The sequence below is a fragment of the Copadichromis virginalis genome, linkage group LG20, assembly GCF_057382275.1.
Source record: "Copadichromis virginalis isolate Kocher_CV1m ecotype Utaka linkage group LG20, C_Virginalis_male_GT1.1, whole genome shotgun sequence".
Taxonomy (NCBI): domain Eukaryota; kingdom Metazoa; phylum Chordata; class Actinopteri; order Cichliformes; family Cichlidae; genus Copadichromis; species Copadichromis virginalis.
This window is the reverse complement of record NC_140637.1, coordinates 2,803,393-2,814,157: the sequence shown is the minus strand read 5'-3', so window position 1 is coordinate 2,814,157 and position 10,765 is coordinate 2,803,393. Positions and strand designations below refer to the sequence as shown.

The 10,765-nt window shown below is 38.7% G+C and overlaps 1 protein-coding gene across 1 annotated transcript; it reads right to left on the bottom strand.

Moving 5' to 3' along the window:
* Positions 1–3,356: 3,356 nt before the first annotated feature.
* slc26a10 (solute carrier family 26 member 10) lies at positions 3,357–10,436 on the bottom strand. Its single transcript, XM_085444388.1, has 18 exons — positions 9,997–10,436; positions 9,486–9,596; positions 8,226–8,383; positions 7,972–8,136; positions 7,728–7,880; positions 7,570–7,652; positions 7,318–7,465; positions 7,128–7,241; positions 6,852–6,929; positions 6,672–6,767; positions 5,410–5,516; positions 5,149–5,218; positions 4,803–4,985; positions 4,624–4,678; positions 4,360–4,448; positions 4,178–4,232; positions 3,937–4,043; positions 3,357–3,845 (listed from the first exon to the last, which is right to left on the bottom strand). The coding sequence occupies exons 1-18, from the start codon at positions 10,259–10,261 to the stop codon at positions 3,807–3,809; spliced, it is 2,076 nt and encodes a 691-aa protein (XP_085300514.1). The 5' UTR covers positions 10,262–10,436; the 3' UTR covers positions 3,357–3,806.
* Positions 10,437–10,765: the final 329 nt, after the last annotated feature.

Here is a 10,765-nt window from a genome sequence, read left to right as displayed (position 1 = left end):
CAAATGTAGGTGCAGAAGAAAGTCTTTAACTTCCCTTAAGTACAGTGGCAGTGGATGTGGGTTGGAGATGCAATGAGCTTGAACCTGCAGGCGACCATCTTCACTGACCACACCATCTGTGACGGAGGACTCATCTCTCCTGGTGTCCTGCAAGCAAACAATCCTATTTTTTGGAACACAAACTTCATTGCCTTCTTAAAACATTTTTTCTGCATTTGGTATAAAACAGACTCCAATTTAGACAATCTCAGGCCCCCTCCCCACCGGAGAGGTGACATTCAACATCCCACTTGTCAGTCTAGATAGCCGTGACCACCACCCAACATACAATAATGTCATGAAAGCATCATTTTAAAAAGGGCTATGCAAACATGGCCAATAACTTTCATTCTAATGATCTTCAAAATGATTTGGGCAGAAAACAAATTTTGCTGTTAGAAAACTTGCAGACTTCACTATATGCAGTGTAGACCCTCTAAACTAAGTTTGGGGGATGTAATCTTTCAAGAAATGCAGACCAAACTGTTGTTTGTTTACTTACACAGCGTGTCATAAGATAAGATAAGATAAGATAAGACTTTGTCTGTGAAGGTTCTCAGTCATCCAGGTCATCGTAGTCAAAGGAGCTTGCAAAGAAAAGCGTCTGGACTCTTTGCAAGCTCCTTTGAATAAGACTTTATTGATCCCACAACGGGGAAATTTTTGTATCACCTCAGCTCAGGTACAGATATCAGAAGGAAATACAAAAATACAAATAAGTACAATCAATGAAAAAAAGTAAGATAATACACTATATACAATGGTAGCATACACAGTATGTGGTTATGGATATGGTTGGAAATATGCAAGACATAAACTATATAGCTTGATATAGCTATTGTACCACTACTATTCCTATTTATAGAGACACACACACACACACGTGCACACTAAATATACATATGTATATATATATATATACATACATATATACCTGCACATGTCCATACACATGGAAGGTCCATTATGCATGAAGTGGTGACCGTGGATGTTCAGTGTCCAGTGACTTATGACATCGTGATTGAGGAGTTATAGAGTCTAACTGCTGTTGGGATGAATGATCTGTGAAAGCGCTCCTTCCTGCAGCGAGGGTGTTTCAGTCTCTGACTAAATAAATATATAAATAAAAATCCAACATTTACCTATTGGTAAATATTAGGGGGAAGGGCGCTAGTTAGTGAACGTGATTAGGCGGAGATCTCATCTGACATAATTAACACACTGCTGTTAATCGTGTCGCCACCTATAATGTATCTTTGGAGTAGTGGCGCCCCCTGGAGACAAGCAGTTAAAACTAGCGCCACCTCAAGTTAAATCAAATTCTGTTTGCTTGCTCTTTAACAATATTTTCGTGCCATCATTGGGCCTGATCTATAGACATTCAATTTCACTAGGATAAATGGCAATTAGAGGCTTCCCACCTGGCAAGACAGGCAACACCTCGGGGCCTCAGGCCAGAGAGTTCACAAACTTTAAACTGCAGCAGTGGCAATGTGCAAATTTTGCAAGGATAGTATGAGAAACCTGGCCTCCCTAAGAGGGCCCTACAACGGAGATGGGAGGGGTCGTCTGTGAATTTTTGCCGAGGGTCAGAACAGATCACCACTGATGACGATGGAGCAGCACGTGACCATTTTCTCAGGCTAGACACCCGCAGACTAACTGCTGCTCCAACGTTTGACCACAAGGTGAAAATAAAACATCAGACAAAAATGCAATACAAGTTGCATTTTTATGAAGTGAATTCATCCATCCATCCGCTTCCGCTTATTCTTTTCAGGGTCGCGGGGGGGCGCTGGAGCCTATCCCAGCTATGAAGTGAATTCCAGCATATTTATTTTTATTTTAATTCACGCTCTTTATCTTCAAATTCCTGTTATTACCAGATACGTTTCAATTATAATCCACTTTATTTCTTGTTCCTGGTTTTCTTTCTTTGCTGCCATAATGGTACTCAAAGCGTGGGGAGAAAATTACCTTATTTTTCCCTCTCAGTAGTCAAGTCAGCTTATATGAATTATCTTCTGCACGCCTCCAGTTTTCCATGTTTGCAGATTATCTTAAAACAGGTATTCATTTAAATCCGAGTTTGATTACTACATCGCTGAAATTCCTGGGGGATTTTCCAGTGTTACTTTTATTTTGATTTAGATTTATTTTTTGGAAAGTGTGTGTGTGTGTGTGTGTGTGTGTGTGTGTGTGTGTGTGTGTGTGTGTGTGTGTGTGTGTGTGTGCGTGTGTGTGTGTGTGTGTAGGCAGGCCTGAGTGTAGAATCGGGCTTAAGTAAACATTTGGCCACAGCCTTGTGTATGGCGTTCTAATTAAAGTGGACAACTTCCTACTAATTAGTAAAACACTCCTTGAGCTTTAAAGGGAAAACCCAAAGGGCACGGTATCCCGAGGGCCCTTTGAAATATGCACAGGAAAAAATTAATAACTTGGCTATCCAACATCAAGCAGGGAAATAATTAGGGTTTTTTGTTTTTTTGTCCTGGTTTTTGACTCTCACTACATGTAGTTTTATCAGGTCAAGGTAACAAGAATGTGATAGCAGGGAGGTTTTTACCCGTCGGACAGCAGAGGGCAGCATAACAGTGTGAGATGCTTTCAGTTATTGTAATGAATATAGCAGATTTCATCACATTTTTTAGAATATGTCTGTGTTTTGAAAGTAAAGACAGATACACATACCAGAATAAAAGTGGCATGTTTATGTATTTCCAGTGAAAACTGCATTTTGTATCATAAATTAACCAGTAATCTGCAAGATTAATAACCTGTTTTTCTCCAATTGTTTTTGGGTTTGTTTGTTTTGTTTGTTTGTTTGTTTGTTTCATTTTTTTTATAATACTAAAATATAATTTTCTCTGCTGCTATGAGACTTTGTAGTATTTTTTAATCTTTCTCAGTCCAGACCGTCTGGTTTACAATGGCTGATAAAGTACAAAGACTGCTCTTCTCCCCCCTTCCAAATCTCAGAGTGGCATTCTTCACATTCCTCACCGTTTTCCTTCAAAAGTATAAGTCTTCACACTTAATAACTATTGCTAATCAATACATTGATTTAGAAACCTACAGATGACATTTTACTTCTATTTATTGCATGTTTTTATTCACTAAAATGCTCCAGGTTTTGTTTGTAAGATGTATTCATTGTCAGAACAGCCACTGGGTGGCACAGTCGCCGCAGCTCATTCCTAAAGTCTTTTATTCAGTCTTTCTGGAGTCGCAGTGCTATTTACTGTACATGACTGCATACTGAAGCACAGATTTCAAAATGTATAAATATGCATAGTAAAAGAAAAATATATACAATGTGCATGAAATGCATTTGTATTAAAAACAACAAAAAATAAATACAACCAATGCTGATAACATGCCAAAATACATCATATACAACAATAAAAATACAAAATTATACAACAACTAAAAAAAAAAAAACGGGCGAAAACAATTCACGTCAGTCATATATATCATTTTTTTATTGTTTTGTATTGATGGGTTTTGTGTTGTGGACTAATTCCTTCTGCTTGATTTGATTTTGATTTAAGTTTGGCAGTCAGTCTGATATTTGAAAAATAAAAAACATGGTAAAACTATCATGTAAGAAGTTAACACAAATTAAGACTTCATGCTACAACAGGCTACTGCGCCTTTCAAACACTGGCAAGTACAGTCTTAGCTATTACAGCAGCTAAAATGGTCTCTGCCATTTTAGCACTCAACACTTGGTTGAGGGGAACATAACTCATCACCTTCCTTCAGCCTCATACCCAAACTGTCGTGGTGTTCGCTGAAGGTTTTTCCTGCAACAAACAAGATAGTTAACATCATTGTTCTTATCATCAGAATTTAAAGTCTCATCTATTTATAAAATACTCTGATATTGATATTTACCTTCTGCTGTTGGATATACACCACAGCATCGTGGACGGTGACAAAGATATGTTGTGGATTCATGTATTTCATCAGCCCACTGGACGTTAGGATCTTTAAAACACTCTCTGTGCACAGAGAACAAGCGGTCAGCATGTCTACTCTCTCTAGAAAATATTAAAGCTTCTACATAAAAGTTTGCACAGAATAAAACAGAAAGAACACAATTAGGAATAAAATATTTGGGGTACATGGGCCTCACCATTGCAGTTAGCCAAATATACATGAACTCCAACTTTCTGGCACTCAGTACACATCTAAAGGGGGGAAAAGCAATAAATTGCACTGATTACAATGCATCAAGAAATAAGGAAAAGCCTATATGGTGACATGGTGTAATTCAGGCTCAATGTTTTCAATTAGGTCTTACTTTCACCGACTAACCTGTGTCAGGAGTCTTGCTCCAGCAACATCAACAAATATCACGCTGCTGCAATCGATTAACACTGCCTGGTCATAGCTTTCAGATGTTTCTGCAGAAAAAATGTATTCATTTGAAAGTTCAAACTATTTGCAATACAAGAACGTCTTCAGAAAATGTTAATATGGTGTGAAAAAGTCTCTTGATATTTTTTTTTAAATTCATGAAATAGCAGTTGTATTTAGAATTGTTTACTTAGCATACACTTATTCAAAGTCATTGCTTACCTGATTTGAAGAACTCATTTTCTGAGGAAAACGATGTGTTTGCAATCCCTCTTTCCTACAAAAAAACACAGGGGGAAGCGGAAAGTTACTGAAGTATTTTGTATTTTTACCATGTATGTGTACTCTATTTTTTTTTGTATTTTGTGACTCAGATTAACGAGGAATAGCAATAATCATACCACAGTGCTGACAGTGGTCTCCCTCTCCCGTTTCTCCAGGGCTTTTATGGCCTTCTCCCGTCTGCGGATCTTCTCTGGTGTCAGGCCCAACAGCCTAATCATTTCCTCCCTGAAGAAGCTACGGTTGCCGTAGTAAATGGGCCCGTTGTAAGTCAGGATTTTCACTCCAGGCACTTCGTGGCACTGTAAGAAAAATAGAAATGCATCACCTGTATTCTTGGATATTCATACTGCAAATCCACATGCAAATTTGACGAGATATTGACAGGGTGAGAGAAAGTTTGTATATTTCTGGAGCTGGTTGCTCATTTTCATATTTCAAAGAAGAGAAGTAACCCTCGCTCACCTTGTTATGGTTCTCCAGAGGTCTGTAAATTTCTGTGTTGCTGGCCCGACCAAGCACTGAACAACCAGCCCTGTTAAATCATAAACTTTAAATTAATATAAGAAGTTATGATAGACCACATATGCTACTTACATACATGAAGTATGATGTTTGTGTTTATGTGAGTTTTATTTTTAACCTTCCAGATGTGCACATTTTCCCTTATAAGTGCTTTTGCTGGATTGCACTGTGGTATTTGTGCAGAGGGAATGGAAAATGTACCTTTGTGTGCGGCAGATGACAGTCATCATAGAGAAGACCACCCCGATAGCCAGGCCAAGGTCCACATTGAGTATCACCACAGAGAGCCAAGTTACAAGCCAAACCATCTACACACAAACAGAGACACAATAATGCATTGTCTTGTCAGGATATAACAGGATATAAATTATGATTAATTCTAGCCTAGCAATTAATGCGAAGGTGCAAGGATCAAGCAATTTATGTGATGTGCTCCCCGTGTTCCAGTAGGTCAGGATTCCAGGGTCCTGATTAATGCTTCTTGGCTTCAGGCAGTGTTTATTTCAAAAAGTCTGGCAACTGATGATGCCGTACTTATTGTTTAAAGACAGTACAGGTGACATCAATTTGTCAAATGAACTTGGAATAATTGAGTGTTAGTATTACAAAGTATGGAAGACGTGCATGGAAAAATATTCACAGCATTTCTTTAAATGGCACATACTTTGACACAGTTCAAAGCTGGAGATACTGTTATCCTGCATGATTAAATTAAACATTATAATATACTTCACCCCACCTGTGTAAAATGTTCACTAGACCAAGGAAATCTGTGTCACTAATTCTTAAAGTTACATTAGTTGCTGCACTAATTACTTAGAAGTCTGGATGACAGCTATGAGGCCAGTCTTCTATCTCCACACTGCCAGCAAGAACTTCTGCTGCAATTCTGGAAATTTGAGGAAAAACCCAGCAATATGACATGAAGCTTTAACCCTGTAAAGCCTGAACTATATGAAAATGGCCAGAAAATTCTCATTTTTTTAAACTGGAGCATTTATTTAATCTTCAGACCTTTTTTAAAAAAAAAAAATAGAAATTAAAATATCAATTTGCATATATGTGTTTTAACTTGTATCATGTTTGCTACTGCCAGCATTTTTGTTCAATTTGTTGCTCAGAGGTTTTTTTGTTTTTTTTTTTTATCATAAACAAACAAAAGCAGGTTATGGTTAAAAAAGAAATCCTACTGATGATGTAGAGCAGGGATGCCAAGCTCATTTTACATTACACTTTGATCTCATGTGGGCCGGACCAGCAAAATAGTCCTTTCTGGCAGCGTACAGAAGTTTATCTATATATTTAATCCCTGAGATAGCTATTTATATGTCTATTTGCAGTGTTTTAAAATAAATAAAGATTCTGGCTGCATTAAATAATCATTCTTCTGTTTTCTGGTATTTATTTGTCTTCATAGGTGAGAAACACTTATCGTGTTATAGCTTGCTTTTAAGTGGCCTTACAAAGTCAATTTTACTGATTCTCCACAGGTCAGGTAAGTCTTGGAACTGCAGGAACATCTGTCTGAGGCTGGTAACATTGATGCATGCCAGGACTGCCTGCAGACACAGACAGAGGATAGGATAAGTGAACTTGCCCCCTCTCCTTCTCTAAAGGTTGTTGAGACACATATTTAAGCTCACCTTGGGTAGGAAGTAGAACAGTGGTCCAATTAGCAGAAGAACAATCAGGACAACAAGACTAGTGAACAACCCAGAGAGCTGCACGAATACACCAAAAGACACAAGGATTTCTATGTTAATAAATGTAAAATTAGCATTTTGTATTCTCTGTGCAGATTGTTTGGAAATTGAAGCATGTTTTTCTGCTCCTATTATAACATCAGTATAACATCAGGTGTCACATTTTCTGCTCCTTGGTGAGAACTCTTAGTGGAAACTGAATATCATGTATGCTACCTGTGTGTATCCTCCAGCACTCTCGAGTATATTAGTGGTGGCTAAAGTGGCTGAGCTAGGGAAGCAGGTAAAAAAGGATGACACTGTGTTGGAGATCCCATGAGCCAGCAGCTCCTGAAATAAAACACAGGTTCAGTCCAAATACCTGACAGATTTGCAAGAATCGAGCAGTGACATTCCTACATTTTACCTGGTTGGGGTGTATAGAATATCCATGTTTATCGGCATAAATCATTGCCAGTGACACGGACACAGCATAGCCAACAAATGTTATGGCTATTGTGTCCCCAGCAATGGCAGGGAACATGTGAAAGGCAGGCAATTGTGGCCTCGGGAATCTGAAGACCACAAGATTTGTGAAAATTAGTCAGAGCACTTTTAACTACTGAATGAATCAGTCTTTTATTTTATTTTATTTTTAAATTTAAGTCTAAAAGCTTACCCAGCAGGGATATGGCCAACTATCTCAATGTTGTAAGTGGAGTCCAGTGAGCAGGCATAAGCCACACCTGTGGCAATAATCACCTGAAGCATAAAGTCAGAGTTACAACTGTAAATTATTAAATATATCTTTAGTGTTCACAAAGCTAGTTAACTAACCGTGAGGATCTCCACAGGGATAGGTGTTCGGAGGCGTTTCCTGAAACGCATGTTGAGCTCCTTAACTGGTACCAGGATGGCCAAACACACCAAAGAGATCAGCAGCTCCGCCATGTTAGTGTGAGGCAGGTTTTCCATCACTGATGCTAAAGTCTGAGCACACAAGACCGTGATAAGACTACAAAAAATAACTCTTTGCTCAAATGAGAACACTTCTTCTTCACCAAGAAGCACTGCTTTTTACCTTGAAGAGAGAGAAGGCCCCATTGTGGCGAGGGAGCCGCAGGCCCAGCATGCTTTGCAGCTGTGAGATGGTAACATGGAAGGCGGCAGCACTGGTGAAGGCCTTAACAATTGGCTCAGATAGGTAGGTGGAGAGAAATCCCAGCTGAAGAGCAAACATGCAGAGCTGGGCGAAAAGAGTTTAATGTAACACTGTGAGTTTGATACACACATACACTATTATTTCACTTTATTGACTTTCTGTGTCTGTTTTACCATAATAATTCCTGAGAGAAGTGCTATAGCTGAGGCCACTCCAATTCTCTGGGCTTCAAAGTCACTCGCTTCAGAAGAACTTGAGTTAATCTCCAGAGGACTGGGAACCAGCTGCTCCACCACAGAGCCAGTCATCAAACTCACTACAGCAAAGGTCCCTGAAAAGAGGCCAAACATATCCATAAAGCAATATAAAAGTAATCTGACTTTAATTCCAAGAGATATGCTTCAAATCATTTAACCCTCACATACAGGTGGGGTAACATTGACCTGTTTTTCATAGCCTGAAATGTGATGACTTTTCCTAAAATTAACCAAAACACAAAAAAGGGAAATATATTATTTACAAGCTAGAAGATTCAGTATATTTAAGGCTTGGTCAAATTTGACCTGCATCCATTGAGACATTGGAAATGGTGTTTTTAGGGAATCTTCAAATTGTGAAACTGTCTGTGTGTATTTTTATGTGATACTGGTGGTTCAAGGGGGACATTGACTGTCCCAACAACTGCCTTTGTTCATCACATTTACCCAGGTTCCCCTGGTGTCAGACTCCAGCTGCTCTTTGAAACTGTGAAATAGGAAAACTGTGTAGCAGCAACCATTTAAGGTGCACAGAAGCCCAGAGGTCATTAAATCTGCAACTGCAAGCACGAGCAATGCCATAAAAGAATCTAATATATATTCTGAGATAAGTGAGATTACAACCAAGATCAATAGAACCATTGTGAGTTTCATATGATTATAAAATTTCAACGAATGCACTCAGTAGTTTGCAATAAACAAAATAGTTGTTTTTTAATAAATACTGATGATATAGATCGTAGTTATGATTGTAATGGCTTTTTAATTGTAATAGTTTTACATGGTTATATAGTAAATCCCAACAGCTCTAGAATGTTCTGGACATATTCAAATAATTATTGCTGCTATAAAACAGGACATAAAAACAAACAAACAAACAAACAAACAAACAAACAAAAACACTCCACCTGCTCTCTGAAACATTAATAAAAGATTAAGGTTCCGTTTAATAATGACATGCAGGGTATTTTACAGAGATCTGTTGTTCGAGATTCAGTATAGACACTTATTACGTGGAAGTTCTTGACCTCATCAAAACTTACAGAGAGGGCATGAAATATGCACAGTATGTGAGGGTTACATCTGATCATGACTCTGCTGTTGTCCCAGATTATTGAATTTCATCTTATACACTTCTCTGTGAATAAATAGACACCCTGTGGACTAACATCTTACCTGTGGATACATGGCGACCCGTGCCAAAAAACATATAAAGGACAACAGGAAAGAAAGAGGTGTAAAGACCAAATATCGGAGCCACGGATGTGAGTAGAGCAAAGGCCATGCCTGTTTAGAGGGGGGGGAAGAAGAAGGAGAGAAGGAAAGGACAGTTAATGGTGTGTTGCTTCTCTTTCATTTAGGAATTTACGATCTGTTCCTGTTCTTCACACTAAGGCGATGAAGGTGCAGTGTGACCAGATCAGACACCAACTATGTAAATGTACATTTAAGAAGTTTGAAGTTTACAGTTGAAACATTTTTGAAATACTTGTTCAAAATAAATTTATTTCAAAGTATCAGTATTAATAATGAACTATGTTTTGTCGTGAGATGCTTTTTTTGTTAATATTAAATTTTGGCAATGTAGGATTTTAATAAAAAAAAAATAATTAAAGTACGAGAGAAGCTCCAAGTAATTAATTCTAACGCAAACTTTTTTCTTTTTCTCGACGCAGTGTTCTCTCACCTTGAGGAATATGAAGAATACCGACTGTGAGTCCTGCTATGGTATCTCCTAGAATCCATTTCTTTAGCTTGTATCTTGGCAGCCAGCTGAAAATGGGCACTCTCTCCCTCAACAGGTGAAGGCAGGCTCGGTTTGAACACCTGCACCTCCCTGCGAGTTTTTCCCGGAGCCGCAAGCTTCCACTGGCGTTATCGTCAGAGCCGTAAGCCTGTTTGAATCGGTCCTCCGTGTAAATGCTCCTGTATACAGCAACAGAAGCGCTCATGTTGTCCCTGCAGAGATGACTAATGACACCGTGCAGCCGCAGCAGTTGACTCAGTAGAGGTGTTGTCAGTTAAAATACATTTATAGTTGACTCTACTCTGACCTCAAGAGCCATTCCATTTTCCTGTCAGACTCTAAGTAGCCAATGACATTGCTCATAGCTCTACTTTTTTTTCTTACAGTAATCAAGTTTTTTCACATCTTTGTCCAGCCTCAGAAATCATAAAGGTGTGCTGGTCGATTTTCCCCCCGAGAGAAATCCTCTGGGTCCTACTGCTAAAAGTTTTTTTTGTTTTTTTCCCCAGCAGAAGATAGAAAGCCAGACATACAATCTTCCTGTCCTTCACTCTCAATACCTACTTCTAAACACACACATAGGGGAGACCGGGGATAGTTGTAACGTGGGTCAGTTGTAACACTTCAAATTTCTCCAATCAGGGCTAAGTTTCAAATGATGTGACTCATCCTGTGCATGCCCAATTCAGTTCTGCTATCACATGTGAAA

Coding starts and splice junctions, on each gene's coding strand:
- slc26a10 (XM_085444388.1), bottom strand. CDS start 10,261: ATGAGCGCTTCTGTTGCTGTATACAGGAGCATTTACACGGAGGACCGA. Junction 8,384..9,485: donor GGGTCGCCATGTATCCACAG/GTAAGATGTTAG, acceptor GCCTCTTTTCAG/GGACCTTTGCTGTAGTGAGT. Junction 3,846..3,936: donor TGTATATCCAACAGCAGAAG/GTAAATATCAAT, acceptor TGTTTGTTGCAG/GAAAAACCTTCAGCGAACAC.